The sequence below is a fragment of the Mus pahari genome, chromosome 9, assembly GCF_900095145.1.
Source record: "Mus pahari chromosome 9, PAHARI_EIJ_v1.1, whole genome shotgun sequence".
Classification (NCBI taxonomy): Eukaryota; Metazoa; Chordata; class Mammalia; order Rodentia; family Muridae; genus Mus; species Mus pahari.
The window spans coordinates 85,817,293-85,838,940 of record NC_034598.1 but is presented as its reverse complement, the minus strand read 5'-3'; the positions used below and the strand labels follow the sequence as shown (position 1 = coordinate 85,838,940).

The 21,648-nt window shown below is 39.5% G+C and overlaps 1 protein-coding gene across 4 annotated transcripts in view; it reads right to left on the bottom strand.

Annotated features, from left to right (window-relative positions):
• Positions 1-21,648, bottom strand: part of Ano4 (anoctamin 4) — a 289,902-nt gene that overhangs the window by 100,631 nt on the left and 167,623 nt on the right. For 2 of the 4 annotated variants that reach the window (XM_021204624.1, XM_029542512.1), the window contains 2 exons: positions 14,784-14,884; positions 11,084-11,128 (listed from right to left, as the gene is read on the bottom strand). In XM_021204624.1, coding sequence (XP_021060283.1) covers positions 11,084-11,128; positions 14,784-14,884 — 146 coding nt within the window. Of the gene's footprint in view, positions 1-11,083; positions 11,235-14,783; positions 14,885-21,648 lie in introns of those variants that run through there. The other 2 variants (XM_021204627.1, XM_029542513.1) reach the window with 2 other exon arrangements.

Below are 21,648 nucleotides of genomic sequence, written 5' to 3'. Positions count from 1 at the left end.
AGAGAGAGAGAGAGAGAGAGAGAGAGAGAGAGAGAGAGAGAGATTCATACATCTTTTATGGATATAAAAAACACTGAAGCCTCCAACTTCATGAAATAAGCACTAATGATCATAACAGGTCAGGTAAGAATTGTCACAGTAAGACAATAATAGTGGATAATTAAGTATTATACTCTCATCTTTTAATAGGGCCTCCAAACTGAAAAGCATCAAGGAACTTCTGATTTAAACTACATCTTAGTCCAAATGTACTCAAAAAATATCTTCATCATACTGCAACCAAAATATATAGAATAAAAATTATTTTATCAACCCATGGAACCCTCTCTAAAATAGATTTCATTCTACAAAACTATATTAAAACTGACACATATACAAGAACCAAATAATTTTTATATACTCTAAGATTATAATGAGATAAAATAAGAAACCAACAGTCAGAAAAACCCAGAAACTACTCAAATACCTGGAGACTGAAGAATGCAATCTTAATAACCAACAAGTCACTGAGATGATCCAGAATGACATTTAAAAGTTCCTAGAGTCAAATCCAAATGATGTCTAATTCATTATATCCTTCTGAATACAGGTAAAATAGTTCTAAGAGGAAACTTGTAACTATGAACATTACTTTAAATATAATCAGAAAGGCCTGATAAATAACCTAATGATGCACCCCTAAGATTTTAGGAAAAACAACAACAAACCACATTCCCAAGGAGTAGGCAGCAAAAAAACCAATGAAACGGAACCCTAAATAATCATACATAGAATCAGTCAAACAAAATTTAGTCCATTGAAAAGATATATAAAATTGATACACCCTCAGCCAAAAGAAAGATCACAGAAAACAAAATTAATAAAGTTATGGATGGAAAAGTAGTGTTATAAAAGAGTCTAAAGAAGTCTGAAGAATCATTGGGAAATACTTTGAAAGCTTAAATTTGAAAATTGAAAAATCTAGAAGGAATGGATAAATTGCTAGATACACAGGGATATGGCCTACCAAAATTAAATCAAGAAGCTATAAACACATCTACATTAAGCAATGTGATTATAGCAGTATCAAAAAGACCATCCACAAAGAAAATCCAAGTTCTAAACAAATTTACTGCTAAATCCTATAACTTGATAAAGGAGCTATGAACAGTAGTTCTTATCCAATTGTTTCACAACAAGAAAGGAAGGCACACCATGAAGCTTACCATATGAAGGCAGCGTTACTATGATGCTCAAACAAGCCACAAGAAAACAGGAGAACAAAACATAACGACATATACGAAATCCAACAGTTTGAACTCTAACTTAAAATGTTTATATCAATTTTTACTTTGAAAATGAACTAAGATGTTTTATCATTTTTAAAAACTAGTTTGCTTTTCAACATTTCCCATTAAAGTTGTTCAATTGTCTAAGGTCATTCATTGATGTCTTCCTTAACCAGACTCACAAAGTAGGTTTCCTACAGTGATCTGGTGGCCTTTCCCTTGGCTCTCGGTTTCATTTCATTCGATTGCCTTGTAGTTTGTTCAAGAAGAAGCCATTGCCCCAGAGGTTTTCTGTGACAGGCCTCTTCCTTGCCACACACCTCCAGCATGTGGTACTAATTGGATTGTGTTTTGCAGAATCTGTGTGTAATTACTGACTGTGAATTCAGTGCAGCTGAGTAACAGCTCTCGGTGCAGACAGAAACACATGAAGCTGTGGGAGAAGTCAAACATAAATCCTCAGTAGGAACGAAGCGGCAGCTTTCCGCAACCAGTCGTGTCACCACTATCTGAATGGAATGTGATGACGGTGAAGAGCCAGCACAGTGGGTTATGAAAATGATTAATTAATTGAAAATGAAGGGGAAAAGGAAGACGGAAGTAGAGGGGTTGGCTTGGCAGGAATGGTGAGGCTGTTCTTGTTACCATGGTGTCTAAAATCAGCTTCTGTTGTCTATCGCCAATGTCACTAACCTTCCTGAGTTAAGAGTTATGAAACAGGGTGACATTAATGACTGGCACCATCACTGCCAACATGATGGTCATCCTTTTGGCCTGCAGGGTGGTTAGTAAGACCATAATTGATGATATATGTGAAAAGTTTTGGAGACGTTTCCAGATACTTAGCAAGTGCCAATGCTTTTAACAGGAGCACACACCAGGAAAGCGGCAGGGAGCAAAAGAAGTGGACTTTTAAAAACACTATAAGGCTATAAACCAAGCACTTGGGAAACAGCAGCAGGTTTAGGAGTTCAAGGCCAGCCCAGGCTACCTGAGATCATATCTTATAAAACAAAAACAAAGAAATAAGCAAAGCAAAACACTACAATGGAAGGAAGACATTAAAAAAAAAACAAAACTTCAAATAAAAAGACACTTGTTGGACATAGGGATGCTGGGCTGGACCACTGCGCAGATGCAAAATGAAGCCTGGATCATCCAGGTTCCAGAAGATCTACTCTGTGAGCTACGCTGTTCAAAGAAATAGATACCAGCAGTCAAACAAAGCCAGTAGCTTCTGTGATTTCTCCTGCTCGGCAGAACTGCTCCCAAAGGTGTTCTCCCTTCAATTCCACGAATTTGTAAATTAGGCTCTGTGATACAAGAGCTTTTGAAGAAAGAATCTGGGTTGTAGGACTTACAGAAGAACATTCCGGATGAGTCAGATGGGAACAAATTAACAACATGAGAAGTTAAGAGACCAGAGGACCATCTCTAGGTGGAGGCAGGAGAGACATCACAGAAGGGGAGATGAGAGCAAAGGAACAATGTGACCCTCATGGCTGCCTTTGAGAAGAAGTAGGACTAGGATGCCTCACTTTCAGAGGTCAAGATGTACTTGTCACCAGCAGCCTGCAAGGACGGTGACTTTACCCCTCTCATGGCATCAACTGGGACTATGTCAACAACCTAAAGAAGCCTGGATGCAGATTATCTTCCTAGTGATCCAGATAAGAGCCCAGATGACCTGTATGATTTTGGCCTTTGAAGACCTTGAGCAAAGGAAACAGTTGACAACCTTAACATAGGACTTCTGACTTCTGAATCAGGTTAATAATTATATGTTGTTCTGTGCAAAACAGCTTGAGGTACTGTGTTATGATGCAGCTCTTAATTACAATGTTAGTCTGACATGCCCTAGAGGCCAGGCTGTGGCTAGCCTGGCTCCTAAGATCGTAAGATTGTCACCCCACAGGGTGTGCTCCCACTTCCCTGGCAAGGAGAACAGCCCATGTCTCTGTACCAGAACACAGAGAATCCAAGCTCCCCTAGGTTGCTGTCACAAACACATTTCTGTCTCTATACAGTCAATCTCAGACTTCCATCATGCAAAGGAGAAAAATAGCCAGTGGGCCAGAAAGCATGAAGCTCATGCTGGAATTCTCCAGCCTGTCTCTGTACCCTAGTTAGACCTATAATAAGCTGTTCACTCTCACCAAGCTTTAGTGCCATCATCTCCAAAATGGTCAACAATGATGTGTTCTTTATGCTAATACTACTTTGTTGGTGGTGGAAGGGTTGGGCGATAGTTTCGTGAGTATATCGTTGTAAATGAATGTACTATAAAGAATGTATTGTGGTGCAGAGAGTATAGAATCTTCCACATACAGGGGTGAGCTCAGACTCAGCTAGAGGCTGACCCATAGCCTACCTACTTAGTTTACTAACTGAGTGAGATAGATGATGGGTGAGTGTGATGATAGTGTGAGTATTAATCAGGACAGTAAATGCCAATGCTTACACAATTCTTTGGATGTGCAAAGGGCCCCATTTAGTGCTGGCTCTTAGGATAAAGAAAATGACAATGATGATGGAATTTTGAAGTACAGAGTTTCCAATAGAAACTCAAAGATTAGCTGCATTTGTAGCAGAAGATGACCTAATCGGCCAACAGTGGGAATAGAGGCTCCTTGGTCTGCCAAACTCCATATGACCTAGCACAAGGCAAGGCCTGGGCCAAGTAGTGGGAGTGGGTGGGTAGGGGAACAGAGGTGGGGGGAGGGGTATNGGTGGGTAGGGGAACAGAGGTGGGGGGAGGGGTATGGGAATCTTTCGGGATAGCATTTGAAATGTAAATAAAGAAAATAATAATAATAAAAAAAAAAAAAAAAAGAAAAGAAAAGAAAAGAGAGTTCTTTGAAACAGATCCCTGAGAAACCAGAAAATACAAAAGATAAGCCACTGTATTTCACGTTTCAAAAAGAAGATTTGATGTGCTTTGGGCAAGATTATCAACTGAATTTTATATATATATATATATATATATATATATATATATATATATATTGACTGGTAGTCTATGAAAAGAAAGTTGTTTGTAATAAGAAATAAATCACTGTTAATACAAATACAAAAAAAAAAAAAAAAGAAACTCAAAGATTACAATTATCCCCTATATGCCAGGGTAGGGAGTCATTAGGCCTGTATCATGTTTAACAAACATCTCCAAAGAGGAAAAGCTGAGATTTACTGAGATATATTTAAGTGGTGAAATGAGTTAACCAGAAGGCATTGCAGTCATCTCTTAGAATAAGCTTCCCGCTTACTTCTCAAAGTCTCCCTTGCCAGGAGATGGGTGGGAGGGAGAGTCCCACAAAGCCTTGGCTTAGTGGCTTAGCATTGATTTTGTTTGGATACATTGTTACTTTGTTCTGTTTATCCCATTTGCTGAGCAAACACCCCCATATAGACTGCACAGGTAAATCAATAAAGAGAAGACGGATTACCCACGTGGGCATGTCAGGTCTGAACACAAGTTTATACCTGAACGACAAGGAGAGTTACTTTTGCAGAAATTTCTTTGGATGGTGAGTCTGGGGCTCTCCTGCCTTTGTGGCAGCTCAGGTTCTAGGAAAATGCCACAAAAGCAACCAGAGCAAATAGGCAGGCAACTCTAGCGCTGAGTGAATGGCCTCCCCTGGAGGGTCGTAGGGAAGGTTCCACGTAAATCTTAGGACCCTTAGGAGTGGTGATGACTCAAGGAAAGGTCACATGCAAAGGACTTTCCTTACGTCCGACATGCTGGCCTGTCAAAGGCCTTTATAAATGATCTCAGCTTAGAAGCTGGAGGTGTATCCTGAAGGACAGAAGAAAATCTCTTTTCTTTTGATTCCTTCAAGCCCTAACTACCTACAGGAAGTCAATCAATACTAGTGACTTGACCAGACTGAATTTATGAAACAGGCCTTCCTTTCTAAATTTTTAGTTTTGAGATTATGATATAGTTGCAACATTTTCCCCTTCCCTTTCCTCCTCTTCAAAACCCTCCCACTCTCCTTCAAATTCATGGCCTCTCTTTTTCACTAATTGTTATTGAATGCATATATCTCTATCTCTATCTCTACACCTATATCCATATCCATATCATCTCCTGTTAATACCCTAGAATGTTACATGTATGTTTGTCTTCAGGGATGACCATATGGCATTGGTTAACCAATTGGTGTGCTCTTCCCTGGGGAAGAGCACCTTCCCTTCTCCCAGCATTCTTCAGCTGCCTCTAGTTCTTCGTACAGGGTTGAAGGTTCACAGGCATCCCCATCTAGTTCTGTACATTCATGGGTGTCTTCCTAGGTTAGCGCATGTCTGTGTGGTCATGTTGGTGAGACTTTATGGCTACAGCTTCTAGCATTACTAGGAGACAGTCTCCGGGCAAGCTCTTGTCCTCTGGCTTTTATGCTCCCCCCACCCCTCTTCCCACAATGCTCCCTGAGCTCTAAGTGCAGGAGTGAAACAGGCCTTCTTTAGAGACACTGGCTTGCCCCTAGATCAGCATATTACGGACTTGCGTTTCTAGCAGTGCATTTTGAGAGATGATATAATAGAAAGAAGATGGATGAGCTCTTGGTGGTAGTTTTTCTTAGCAGAGGTAGCTCATTGGCCTTGTTTGCTGGAAGTGAAGTCCTCCTATACTGCCAACAGACAGAAGGCTCATGTTTCTTTTTCCTCTTAGAGCTGAGTTCTCTTCATTCACAGCATCTCTGTGGATAGGAATTAGGTATCTTTGGAAGTTAATGCCATTCTTTTAGGTCACAGGGATCCTATTTGGAGCATAGCCTACATACCTTATAGATGATTCCAAAGGACTCTGGAACATTTACATGTATTAAAATTTAATAGTAGGGATGGAAAAATACAAGCCATTTCTCATTCTGTCTGTACACCCATCTGATATGATTGTAATGAACAGAGTCTGTAATGTAGAGGGCCCAGCATTCAGTCTGTTCAGTATAGCAGAGGATAAACTCAGGCAGAAGGCCCACAGTGGGGGTAGGCAAAGGGGAGTTATGGGACTTCAACTATAATTGCCCACAATAATTACATTTGTTATTTTGTAATATTTTCTGAAGATTGTTTTCCAGGATCATTTTATCCTAGAAAAAAAAAACAGCAAGGAAAAGATGATAAATTCTCCCCCTTTATTAGATAGATAATTTATCAAGCCTGTAAACCTGCCTAGAGATTAGAATCAAAGCAGTGGTTAATAGACCAGGTACATGGACTAAAAGGGCATTTATTACAGATATATGAGTCTAAACTACATGAGTATGTTTATGGGAGTTGGGTGAGTTTTTGAAATGAAGGTATCTGCGAAAAGATGTTTTATTCTTGCTAAAAAACCTTTAGACTTTGTTTATTCTTAAAGGAGATAGGTTGGGTTGGAGAGTCCCTCCATGGGATAATATGATTAAATATAATTTATATAGAGGAAATTAAACAATAGATTGAATAACCACGGGAGAATTTCAGAACACTGAAAATCAAGTGTTTTGTTTCTGGGGTATGATTAATGTCACTAGTGGCAGCTGTTCCTTGTACTTGAATTTGAGAGTAAGCTACAAGAGGTGGACTTTCTTCATCACCCCAATTAGTCTATCCTGGGAAGAATCACTGAGTAAAATACATATCACACTTCCTTTTTAACTGCACTTTAAATGAGCCAGTAGACCCTGGGCTTTGGAAAGTCCTGTTACATCAGTGGTGCCCAAAACCGAACACTGCATAGCAGCACTGAAGATTTCTCTCCAGAGAGCCTTGCCCAATCAATGTGATATTCCATCATAACTGGAGTTTCTTTTATTCTGGCACAAACTTCCAGTGTATTCCATTGCCCCAGTTCTCCCAAGACAGTAATTTCTGCATGGAATATCAACTTTTTCCATCTAGAAAACATTTATTAAGCCATTTTTCTAGCTCTGGAAGCAAGCTCATATTCACTCAAACTATCCTTCACACTTGAAGAACATGTGTTTGTTCGTAAATGAAATCTCCTCTGCTTCCCTCCTGTTGACTCCTGCTCTAAATCCTGGTCCTTCTTTCTCCATCTTCTGTGTTGCTTATTAACACTGCAGTGAACATTCATTGCTTCTGAAGCTTTCCTACTAACTTCCATTCTATAGCTATGAGTCTGAAAAATGTTGCCTTTAGCATAGTATGCGTTGCGTGCCAATAATCTCAAAACTTTGGAGACTGAAGAACAAGGATTTATGCATGTTCTAGGTTATCATGGGCTACATAGTGAATTCCAGGTTAGCCTGATTACAGAGTGAGATTCTTAACCAAAAAAGATACAACAAAAGACACAGCTCTTGCCTAACATCACCGGCATCATTTAATATTTAATAAAAATGTAATTCATCAATGCATCTAGACTTGTTGAATCAGAAATCCTGATGATGGACCCAGCCATCTGCATTTTTAACAGCTGTTGAATAATCCTGATGCATAATGGAGAACACCATTCCACAGAGACTGCTACTATGGCCATCATTAATGACTTATACATGTGCTAAATAGATTCTCTTTTATCATTGCCCATGAGAAACTGAAGAACATACACATCTGTAGAAACTTGTCCCTAGTCTTGTTGAAACCACCTGCTCTCCATTCTCCTTCTGTTCCCAGAATGTTACACCCATCCTCTTCTGTCTCTTCTCATCCCCATAATGCATATTTTAAAAAGAAATTGCCGCTGGATCTTTTCTCTTCACTCTTTACATCTTTCTCAGGGAATCCCATACATTCTCCTGGTCAGTGTTGTGGCTTCTATGCCACTGACATCCTATTGGATTATCTAACTTTACTTTCTATTTGGATGGCTTCACCATCAGTCAACTCCAGTGGCCTTCAGGATACCAAATGCCCTTGAAATCTACTGAGTCATAATGCAGAATTATTGAAGGAAACCATCATCTTTCCCATCACACATGTGTACCCGCTGGACCTCTTTTACTGTATTTTTCTTACCTGTAAGTAGGGAAATTTCCTTCTCAACTCTTAATTTTTAAATACCTGTGAAATTCTAATCCATTATCCTAAAATTTCACCATTTTAGCTACTTTTCTTTTTTTGGTGTATAAATTTAGTTTTGGTCTATTTAACAGGCAGAACTATGATTAAAAAATGATGGATAAAGAGAAAAGGAGAAAAATGGATAGAAGGAAGGAGAGAGGGACTGTGTGTGTGTGTGTGTGTGTGTGTGTGTGTGTGAGAGAGAGAGAGAGAGAGAGAGAGAGAGAGAGAGAGAGAGAGAGAGAGAGAGAGGCTATTATGGCTTATTTTTAAAGATTTTTCTAGTCATCAGAGCTGCTGCCATGGGTGTCCCTATTTCCAGCATGTTTAAATATGAACCAGGTGACCACACAGAAGAGGTTTAAGAGGACCAAGAATGATAGGACTCACTGATATCAACATCTCACTGAAGTTTGAGATTCTGTTTTCTTTTGCCATCATTTATGTCTTTATTATCCACCCACCTTTCATTGTTATGAAAATATTTTAGCCAAAAATCAGTGTCTCTCATTTTAGTCAGTCTTGATTCCTCCTCCTCCTCCTCTTCTTCCTCCTCCTCCTCTTCCCCCTTCTTTTCCCCCTCCTTTTCCTCCTCCTCCTCCTCCTCCTTTTCCTCCTCCTCCTCCTCCTCCTCCTCCNCTCCTCCTCCTCCTCCTCCTCCTCCTCTCCCTCCTCCTTCTTTTGTGGCCATCTTTCCTCCTACCTGACTCCTCTTGTACATGTATAAGATTTATGAATTCGTCTAGCCCACAAATTAGGTACTAGATGCTGAAAATGTGGGACAGAGAATGCTATCCTTGGCTTCCCATACTATCTCAGTAAGGAGATGGGAATGCCTACCATAGATTATAGCATGAGGTGATGGGGATAAAGGGTACCAATGGGAGAAAAGAAAGAGGCATCTTTGGCCTACTCAAAAAGTCCAATCATGGGAGCAGGGATTTTTGAGGACCAGTTATATATTATCTTGGTGAGAGTAAATAAAATACTATCCAGAAGGACCACTCAACAACAATATGTAAGTACAAGCTGGCATAATACATTAATATAGACAGAACAAAAAGAGGCAAGAGATGAATGAAGACTGTATATCCAGGTCTATGCTTAAGCCAAGCCTTTTGACTTCATTTTGGCCAAGGAAGACAATTTGAAAGGAGTCACAACAGAGACTAGAATAGGAAATCATCTACGATAGGCAGAAGATAATTAAAGCCCAGAATGACAGTGGGAGTAAAGAGCACCAAAAGGATTCTAAAAGTTACCTGGAGCAGCAATGCAGAATTCAAGATGCTGATTAGAGAAGTACAGCCTCCAGTATGACCCTGAGGTGTAAGTCACATAGTGGCACATATATGGACACTATATGGAATATAAATGATTACTTTGCAAATAAAATCAGGACTTGACAGAATTAGAAGACTATTCATTATGGAAACAAGAACTAAGTGAGATATGAAGTGGATAAAATTTCAGAAGGTGGAAAGAAAGGCTATTTCCACAGACATCCCAGATAGCGATCATTAACATGTCATTTATGAACACAGGCTACATGTGAAGTCCTCAGGAAACCCATGTGATAGAAATGATGCAGTTTCATTTTATAGAGATGGGAGCTGAAGTATGGGTGGGGCCTAGAAATCAGTGCTTTAAAATTCCCCAGGTAATTTTGATGCTGGCTGAAATTTGAGAACTATGGATATGGGCTGACATGTTGTATGAGACTTCTAAGAAAGACAATTGAAGGGTAAAACATAATCCTAATCATGATGAATAAAAGTGCCAGACCTATTGCCCACTGGAAGAGCTTCATGGAGAAATTATGAGAAACCACAACATCTTAGGTTCTATGGATATTGCTTTTCTCACCATACTTTGTGATATATATGCACTTGAGGACACCCACCAGTGTTACTTACCATTCCACAAAAAATATAAATAGAGTATAAAGAATATACTATATATTACATATATTCTTTATGTTATATACAGACTACAAACAATGGATCTAAATACTGAATCTCACTGAATTGAATTATCTGAATGGTTTTTAGAGACACCCAAGGGATCTCCATTTAAGACATCAGCTCATTTCTAAGATTTATAAGATCAATTAAAATTTTGAAGTTAGAGTCACCAACTAATCCCAAACTGAAGTCAAATTGAGAATACCATTGATCCTTGAGAATTCCCCCTTTCCCTTGGCTTCTAATAGAACAACAAAGAAAACAAGCTGTGGAAGGATACAAATGACAGTAATGGGCATCCAATAGAGTCCTTCCTATACTCAAAGAGCCATGAGAGCTCCGGAGTAAGGTATAATCTGAATATTGTATTAACCAAGCATCACAGAGACCAAGGGCAGAGGTACCATCTCCCTGGACAGAGGAGTAGCCGCCAACTTGGGAGACCATTTTCACTTCAAACTCTCAAATCACATAAGTTGCAGTGAGGAATTTATGTGCAAGCAAAACAATACATGAGGCTAGAATTTCTCTGATTGGCTGAGATTTGGGGCAATTGATTTTCCAGACTAGGCTAAATGAATAGCAACCTCAACACACCTGTGGATGGCATGCACTGTTCCCAGGGGTGCAGATAAAAGGGCAGACTCTGGGGAGGACATTTGTTTTGTTTTGTTTGTTTTGGTTCGGTTTGGTGTTTCAGGCTAATGTGAAAGGGCTTGTTTTGGGATGTGCATGATAGTCATTCTCTCATGTGACATCTTCCCAGGCTTGTTGCTCCTTGTCATTGTTAGGGTACAGTAGTCAGCAGACAACACCATCAGTACAGAGCATGCTACTAACCTGCTCATGAACTTGTACCGGCGGGGCAGGTAATAGATTTTTCTCCTGGAAGAACAGCAAAAATGAAGCCAGTCGAGAAGAAAACCCATCGTCAGTTACAGTTTGAACTAGCAAGGAAGGAAAGGAGATTGAAGATAGAAGCCTGTAAGAGCTGAAGAAGAAAAAAAAACTAAAGAGAGATTAACAGTGAGAAATGTAGTAGGGACACAAGGCATGCACCCTGAGTCATGAAACCTTCTCATTACTATAAATTTGCAGGGTACTTCTGGCTTACAGTACAAGCTCGGGGATATTAGTATTTTACATGCATTCAGTGGATGTCCACTTTTGTACAGTGAAACTCAGAGATGGACTAGGGGCAACATACACAATTTAACAGACATGTTATTATATTAAGGTAATATTTATATAGCAGTTTGGGTTTCATGGTTTTGAAAGAGGTATTTAAAAACACATATTTCATATCTAGTACAAGAAAAGGTTGCATCAGTAGCCCACTATAAATACCCACATGGGCATAACCACCTGGCTGCTTATAGGTAAACTAAACAGGTAAAACCACAGATCCTAAGAGGGGAAAAAAACAAGAACAGGACACAATAAAGATGTCATATTGCTTCACTTTAATTAATGTAAAATATTTAACTGAGAATTCTGGGTGATTAAACCCAATTCCTTTCCAAAGTTCAGGTATCTGCTAAGCGACCAATCATGAAACTGAGGCAGTTTATGTGTATGGTCACTATGCTACTTCCCTTTGTGCAAAGAGGGAATTTTATAGATCAAAAACTATTTGCCACAGTTGGGTCAATAGTTTCAGAGAACATAAAGCCAGATGCCAGATGTTTGAGCCAGGTAAAACATGGGGTTTTAGTAACCCATCTTCTGTATGGTTATCTATCTATCTATCTATCTATCTATCTATCTATCTATCTATCTATCTATCTATCTATGTATCTATCTATCTATGTATCTATCTATCTATCTATCTATCTATCTATCTATCTATCTATCTTATCGATCTATCTAATCTATCTGACATCTATCTATCCACCTACCTACCTGTCTATCTATCTGATTTTGTATGATACCACATGATGATATATATTTACAAACCTGTATATGAGTGAGACATAAGCTTTAGATTTTACTTAATAATATGCTAATATTGGTCTGTTAACTGAAATACACAAACTAGTATGAGATGTTGGTAAGAAACCTGTATAAGGTGGGTATGTGAGAGGTACTGTGCTCTAACCCCACCTTCTTTAAACATCTTAAAAACACTCTATTATGTTCAAACCACAAATTTAAGGACACATAGGTACTTAAGAAGCAGATTTATTTGAATTTTCTTGTAAGAAACCCAATTTTCCATTTCATTTTAATGATTGTAGAGTGAATCTAAACCTGAGATTTAGAAGTACTGTCTACCGAAAGTTACAGATTACATAAGGGTCTTAGAATGTTTGAGTTCAGCTGAACTGATATCTGTATATGTTCCTACAATGATCTCAGGCTAGAGCCACATGTGAAAATGGAGGGCAAGGCACTCCCGTGAAGGTTTGCATGCATCGGGTTGTAATGGGCAATATTAGGCTTGTGTAAAATTATATCAATATTAATAATGCCCATTACTGTCACACATAAGAGCATTTTCTCCCTGGATTGTTTTCCTGTAGGAGTTTCTACATCTGAGGGTAGATTATGACTCCAATTCATTTTCTTTTTTTTTGTTTGTTTTTTGTTTTTTGTTTTTCAAGACAGGGTTTCTCTGTATAGCTCTGGCTGTCCTGGAACTCACTTGGTAGACCAGGCTGGCCTCGAACTCAGAAATCCGCCTGCCTCTGCCTCCCGAGTGCTGGGATTAAAGGCCTGCGCCACCAGGCCTGGCTTCCAATTCATTTTCATCCTCCTGCTTGCGTCATAGACTCTTGATGCTGTGTAAGAACCTCTTCATGCTCCTTAAGGCTGCACTTCTCTGCCATGAAATGTACGTGCAATGTGTTTCCATGATATTCAGGCCAGGCCTGTTAGATGTGAAGTCCTTCCAAGTACTGGGAAGATTGACTGTGTGTTAACAGCATTTAGGTTTCTGTCTCTTTAGATTCTTTATCATGGAGGTGTGTTCTCGATAAAAAGATTGTAAGTTTTAGACTGACTGGGGAAGGGATATCAATTTCTATCAAAATGTAATTGAGGCTCTCTCACACCTTTTTCTTTTTAAGCATAATATGGTATCAGTTTATATTATATATATTTCATTACATATATAATACATATGATATATATATATATATATATATATATATATAGTTAAATTATTGTCAAATAGCAGGATTTAATTATTTTAGCATAGCAGCTTTTGGCACAAAAATTGTTTTTCTTTTCTCCTTATTGTGTATTTGCATGTGCATATGTATGTATGTATATATATATATATATATATATACATATATATATGTATGTGTGTGTGCATGTACATATGAGTATGTGTGTATGTATGCATGTGTATCTGTATATATGTATACATATGTGTGTATGTATATGCATGTGTGTGTCCTTGACTTCCCAGATTTCCTTCTCAACATTAAGTACAGAAATAAATCATAAGACCAGAACTACATTTAATATATTTCATGGATTTTGCTTACAGGAAAACAGATGCTGGAAACTCCAGCCTACATTTTGACTTGATATTAGGACATAAAGACCATAGACAAAAAATAAGATGTTCTGAAACATATATTATGGTTTATTGATGGAAATTGTCCTTCAGTATATCTGTAAACCTGCAAATCAATCTCCTCCCTCCTCCTTCTTTCTCCCTGCTCCAGCTCCCCCTTCTGAGCTTAGCAGTCTTCAGGTTTCTATGACATTCACAGCCCACTAAGAGAAATTTCGTCGAGTTGATAGCATCTTGCATAATTCTTGTCATCTGTGTTGGTCTTACTGGCAGGCTGAAAAGCCAAAGTACTTAACATGTGTCACTCCTGAGCTATCCCTGGCACCAAGTTATTCTGCCTTTGAGCAGATTCCATTGGTGAGTCCCCTCTCTCCTGCACCCTACTCTCTCAAGCACATCCTTGCATTTGTAATTTCAGGCTTATTATTTCATTTTGTTTTTATCTAGCAAATGAAGATCACATTTCCTTAACCAATAATGAAATACGAATAGCCACCATCAGATGAAGGCAAATTTATCCTTTTAAACAACATAACAATCTACACAAAGTATTCACTCCAATTATATGTGCGTGCATAGAATTTATTACTTCTTAATTTTAAAAATGGGTTATTGTCAAAAGATTGTATTTTGTGGAAATTCTTGAAAAACAGGTTTTTAACTTTTTTTCCTGGAAGGGACTGCTCAGTAAACACCATGGTACATAGCGTCTAGTTGTTCAAAGCCATGATACACAGAAATTCTAGAAATGACTTGTTCAAAATGCAAATGCTACTTGGAAATGCTCCTTGGTAGCAGGAAGGAGTCACTGTGGGCGTGAAGATTTATTTGCATTTTCTAAACATTAGGAAAAATTTCTGCCATAATGGCTTTTCAGCCTGCACCATGATTTTATTTGTTCCAGGAGAGAATGTCATTAGGTTTACAGAAGAGAGAGAGAGAGAGAGAGAGAGAGAGAGAGAGAGAGAGAGAGAGAATGAATATGAGCGAGCAGGGTAACACATTTACACCTACCTGAAAGGCATCCGTACATTCATTTGCTCTGCATATCTTCCAAGGACTTCCCATGGGGCATGCAACTTCACAAAGATAATGTCACTATTTATTAGAGAGGACTGAAACAGAAAAAAGAAACTAAATTGAAAGGTATATCTAAGCCTCCCATGGTTAAGTGCAGCAGGAACTTGGAATGTATGAACTTGGAATTTACAATATGGGGCATTCTTTGGCAATAAGCCAGTCCCATAAAGTATGCACATATTTGTTCAACAAACATCCCCCTGTATCAAGTGCTGGAGACTCAGTTGCGAATAAAAGAAGAAAGATGGACGCTTACACTCCTCATAAATATTTAAAAGAAACATATGCCAAAGCAGGTTTAAATTCAGGGGGCAGGGAATAGTCTGAAGAGAAAGTAGTGGGATTAAAGACCTACACAAACTACTTTAGACAAGGGGTCAAGGAAAGGCTCCTCTGCAGAGGGAGCCTGAGCTGAGACCTGAAGGAGGCACAGGAACTATCAGGGAAGAGAATTTGGGATGCCTGCCAAGGTCAGGAGCTCAGAAGTTACTTGGTATGTTCAAGGGGAAGCCCCTAGGTGTGCGAAGTTTGAGGAATGGGATTAGAGGCTAGAAAAGCCAGCAGAGGAGAGTATACAGTTCTTCCTAAACTGTTGGAGCTCACGCTTACGACATAGGGAAGCCATCTTGATTTTTAGACTTCAAAGATCACTGTAGCTTCTTTGTACAGAATGAATTATAAGGGAGAGATTTAGCAAAAGGAAAAGAGAGTCAGGAGATGGCTCAGTGGATAAAGCTCTTGCCCCACAAGCATGAGATCTGGAGTTTGTGGCTCCAGAACCCACATAAAAGACAGATTGGTGTGAGCCAGTTGTAATCCCAGCACAGTGGGGGCAGAGATGAGTCTGTGAGGTCTGGACTGAGAGATCTAGACGTAGAAATCTATCAAGGAATGCACCTGACGGCAAACTTCAGCCTCTGCACACGCTCCTACACAGGTGAATCCACACACATGCAAACTCTCATCCAAACATGCATATACACCACACACACTCTCTCCCCAAAGAGTAAAGAAAAGAAAAGAAAAGAAAAGAAAAGAAAAGAAAAGAAAAGAAAAGAAAAGAAAAGAAAAGTACTCACAGCTGATAAGCTGAAACCAAAACTTGGTTGAGGGAGTCTGGAGATGGAGTCAGCAAGGAGACATGAGATTTAAAGCTGAGCTGGTGTCAGACAGCTTTTTCCTAAGGTCTCTGTGTCTTGGAAATGTCATACCAAAAGTCCATGATAAGCTTTAAATCATTGAATTACTTAGAGGAGGAATTAAACTAGAACTTCACACCCTCAAAAGCATCCCACAAGTTTTGGTCTTTACCTTGGGTAAGAAGGATGTGAATGACCAATGGCAAAATCCTTCCTTGGACCTTGCTTCCCTCTCCCCATTAGGCAGAGGAAAGTAGTAGAGAGAGGTATAAGAAATACAGTGATCCAAGCAGTCTAAACGTGTAAGATTGTCACCTGTTTACCCACATCTTCCCTAGGCATGCTGCATGCTACTTCCAGGTATTAAAAATGATACAGGAATGATAACTTTAACAGATCCTCCTAACCCTCTCTCCTGATAGTTAAGCCTCCAATAGTCCACTCAGGCCTTGAACACTGTCCAGACTTCCCTTATGTGCCCATCCCCTGGTTCTAATAAGATGTCTTTGGATCCTGAATTCCTTTTCCATGCTTCAAACTTCCCTAACTCCCAGTGCAGTTCCCAGACCACCAGCCTCAGGTCCACACTACCATTGCACATTTGAAATGTGCAAATTCCAGGACAAACCCAGAAACTGTTTGAAAATCCAAGACAAGATGTCCTCTCCAAAAAGTATCAATTCCACAATAATGGGCCCTAATGAGAATGACACGGAGGGACTCCAGACAGGAGTTCAAGAGAATGATAATAACTACATTCAAACAACTCAAAGCGGACAAAATCTAAGGCATGGATGAACTGAGGAAGTCCACACAAGACATGAGACCAGAAACCAATGAAGAGAAGTGCTGAAGAAAAGTCAACCCATAACGATGCAGGGAAAAAAAAAACCCAAAGAAGTCAAATAAAACCCTCAATGAGAAGAAAGCCTCAGCCGTAGAATGGGTCCTGTAGAATGCAGAGTATGTGGGCTGCAAGACAAGGTAGAGTCATTTGAACCAGTGATAAATTTATAAAAATCTAGAGGCAAAAGTTGGGCAAGAGCTGGGCAGCTATATGACATGCATAGACAAAGGGGTAGAATGTCATACCAAAAGCACGTAATAGACTTCCTGCACAATCAAGGAGGAAAATGGCCACACTTAGGGAAGACAGATCCCCACCCGGGTGTACCTAGGCTCTGCCCACAGAACCAGAAAAGAATCTTCTCATGACATGCTGTAATTAAAGGACTAAAAGCGCAGGAAAAAGGATGGATATTATAAGCCGGCAAGAGTGAAAGATCAAGTCTCTTAGGCCCCACAAATAACATCTGATTAAGAAACAGAAACTTTTAAAGCCAGAAAGCCCTGGTAAGACATATTTCATGTCCTAAAAGATCATAACTGTCAACTTAGGAATTATACCCAGCAAACCCATCTATTGAAAATGAAGGGGAGATAAAAACAGATTAAAGGAATTTATGACCACTAAGACAGCTCTACACAGGACAATGGAATACTTCATTCTGAAGAAAAAGATGAACACAGAAACAATAAGAAATAAATAAATGCCAGGACAGTTAACCAAAGGAGAGCCAAGAAAATGATACAAAATCAACCAAATGACAGGAGCTGTTAACACATACAACTTTCATTAATAACACTGCATATCAATGATCTCATTTTCCCAAATAAAATGACCCAGACTAACAGATTGGATCAGAAGACAGCATCTACCTTTTTCCTGCCTCCAAGAGACACACCCTCTTCATTTAACCTTAGGGGAAGGGAGTGGAAAAAGGTATTCCAAGCAAATGGAACTAGGAAACCAACAGGTATATCTGTCCTCATATCTGACAAAATGGGGGTGAGAAGAGGGAGCACTGAGATTTAACAGAGCAAGAAGATATCTCTATCTATCTATCTATCTATCTATCTATCTATCTATCTATCTATCTATCTATCTATTGAGAGAGGTACTGTATGGCTTAACCCAAACCAAGGATATATAAGAGAAAAGGCCTACTGAAATCCTCTGGTTAATGAGCTAATTTCAAAATACAACTTACAAAAGAAGAGTTTGAACAGAATTGACCTTCATGGGTTATGTCACTTCGAGAAGACAAGAGTTACTAAAATGAAAGACACAGTACAAGGCATAGGAATGCCTCTCTAGTCGTTATTGACTAGACCAGCCTCCAAGGCCTCTAGAACAACACAGGTTATTGCTATTGTATGATACGATAAGACCCTATACTGAAGACACCTCACACTTAGGCTACAGGATACAGAAACATCAGTCTCAAACTGATCAGAAAACCTCCTCCCTACTTGCAAACTTTCATAGTGTTGAAAGGGGCCATGCAAGCTGCCAGGGTAGGAGATCAGTGGTCTCACCCAGCTCTGAACTATACTCTAATAATGTCTTGCATAAGATGAGCCTGCTGATGCAATAGGCATGTTGCTTATGGGATAACTAATTGTTTTCTGATGTAAGCCACTCCACAGGAGATAATTTCATGCCTGATACTATAACCCTGGTCCAAAACTCACGGCCAGGGAGGTCACAGGTCCTAGAGTAGAACCTGTTACTGTTACTTTATTAAATGGCCATGCTGTCAGTTTGTCTTCAAGTATTTATGTGCATTGATCTGGGCAGCCCTCCACTGTGGTCAGAGAAGATTCTTTCTGCAGTGGACAGTAGTCAGTAGAGACAACTGGTCAAAGAGCTGTGAGTCAAAAAGACAGGATGCTCAGCCCTAAATGGGACATCTGTACTAACCTATCACCACCACTGAAGCCTGGGGAACTCTGGGGAAGAGGAGACCGAAAGAACATTAAGAGCCAAAGGATGGGGAGGTATGCTATGACATATTGTCCTCTGGACACAACACAGCTATCACAATCAAGCATGCATAGCAGCTATGTTTACCTGTACAGGACCTACATAAGATTAAGCTGGCCACAATCATGGCATAAATGGTGTAGACGAGTTTTAGTCCTCAACACATTTTAAGGAGGAATTGGCAGTGGAAAGTAGCTAGGGAGGGAGAACCATTGTTTCTTTTTCTTTTCTTTTCTTTTCTTTTTTCTTTTTTCTTTCTTTCTTTATTTTTTCTTTGACCACTGGAAGGATTTCCATGCTCCAGGGGTTGGCCCTAGACCTATTCACATATAGACAGCAATAACTGGACCTAGCAGGTTGTAAAAAAAAAAAATGACAGGAAGTGGGTAGAGGCGTGTTGGAAGAACCTGGAGGAAATTAGAAGGGGAAATGGTGTATGGAATGATCATATTTAATATGTATATATAATTCTCAAAAATAAGGAAAAAATTTTAAAAAGAATGTCAATGTTTTAGCAGTAGATAAAAATAGAAGCTAAATTTTATGTTCTCTCTGGGACAAATCTTTACTCCAGGGAAATAAATATTTTACCAGGGCAGGGCATGGGAACTCTTGGAATGGGAATTACAAATGGTTGTGCACCATGTGAATGATAGTGTTCTCTGGACCTTCAGTGCAATGCTGAAATTCACAAGAGAGAAGGCCCAGTACCCATTTTCATAGTGGCACAGAGAGGACATCTGAAAAACTCAACTTTCTGGATATTCAGACTAAAGAGAGGTTTATTTTCTAACCTGGGATAAGTAAGCCCCTGGGTCTGGAGCCTCTGAAGACACTGAGTGTCTCTGTCACTGTGCCTGTGCCAATGCTTGGTGCTATGGGATCGTCTGTCCCTATTTTTATGAGGCACAAGCATCCCTGTATAATGTGAGTGGTTAGACCAGTGCAGAAGAGCACTGTGAGTCTTGGGGAGCTGGCAGTCACTATTGATGAAGTGACTTCGGGAGCTGACATAGCTGGTCACCATAGACAAGGAGCCTGCTCAAAGTGTTGTAAGCCAGCGATCCTTTACACCCCATACTCCTTGTGCAGATCTGCAACCTGAGTGGTCAGAGGAATGTGAATGAGCTCATGAATTGTGCTGCTCATATGGGACAGACATAAGTATGTACAGAATGAATGCTCATGTCCTTCCTTCCTCCCTCTATCCTTCCCTCCCTTTCTCCCTCCCCGTTTCCATCTCTGTGTCTGTCCCCGTGCCTTTCTGTTTCTGTCTTTGTCTGTCTTTGTGTCTCTCTGTCTCTGTCTACCCTGCCCCCTCTCTCCAGACCTGATTCATGCATGGTTGTGGTGGTGCATTTACAATTCTCAGGAGCGTGACTTTAGGAGCTGACATAGCTAGTCATCATAGATAAGGAGCCTGCTCAAAGAGTGGCAAGCCAGTGAATCTTTACACTCCATTCTCCTTGTGCAAATTTGCAAACTGAATAGTTTTCTGAACTTTTGAAAAGATTATTTTTGTTTTCTAACATACAGTGTACTTCCAAAGTTATAACACATATGAAAGATCATATCTGAATGATTGGACTTCCCAAAAACATTGTTCTTTTGTTTATATTAAATACACAGTTCTGAGTCTGGGATGATTTTGTGCTACCCTCACTTGGATTGTGTGTGTGTGTGTGTGTGTGTGTATGTGTGTATGTGTATGTGTGTATTCACATGTGTACTTGCATGTGCATTGCTATATAGGTGGTCCCAAACTTCCTATATATCCTAGGCTAGCCTTGAACTTGAGATTTTCGTGCATCAGTTTCCCAAGGGCTAGACTTAAATAGGTAAGTGTCATCATGCTTCTATCACTTAGAGATTTTAATTGACGTAGTAGAATTCATTATGTGTATAGTTGCATCTTAAACGTCTCCTCAATGCTCCTGTGTAGAAGGTTTCCATGTGTTAAAGGCTCCAATGTATTGAAGGCTCCCATATGTTGAAGGCTCTAATGTTTTGAAGACTGCTGTGTGTAGTGTATTCCCATGTGTTGAAGGATCTCATGTGTAGAAGGTACCCACGTGCAGAAGTCTCCTATGTATTGAAGGCTCCCATGTGTAGCAGGCACCATGTGTTGAAGGCTTTTCACCAGTTTACAGGGATATCGGAAAGTGTTGGAACTTCTAGAAGGTAGATCCCATTGCAAAGAAGTTATGTCACCGGAGAGGCTTTAAACTCTTTGTTAGAAACCTTCCTCTTTCTGTTTTGTTTTTCCTTCCTGGTCACTGTGTGGTAAATATCTTTGATCTACCCTGTTCTTGTGGCAGACCCAAAAGCAAACAAGCCAGTGTGGCCTGGACTAAACCCTTTGAAGTGCTGAGCTAAAAGTCACCTTTCCTTTTTTATAAGTTTCTCTCAGGAATTGAGCACACTAGCTCAAAGCTAAGTTTCCTGTAAGATAATTTTTCCACCTTCCTATAAAAGAGTAAAAATTGGAAATACAGGAAAGCAACATATGGGAATTATGATTGATTTATATAAAATGATAAACACACAATTTGACAAACCCTTATTTAAAGAACAATATGTGTTTAGAGCATAGTTTCTCCGTGGCTTTGCTCTGATGGCTAGTTTTACACAAAATAAACAAGCCAGTAGAAAAACAACTACACCGGAACCTATACAAATGCATGCATTAAAATATCCCACTCAAATAGCACCATTAATGCCATGATTTGGGGAGTGAAAAAACCAAGTTCTTTTTTTTCACATTAATTTTTATTATTATTATTATTTTCTTTATTTACATTTCAAATGCTATCCCGAAAGTTCCCTATACCCC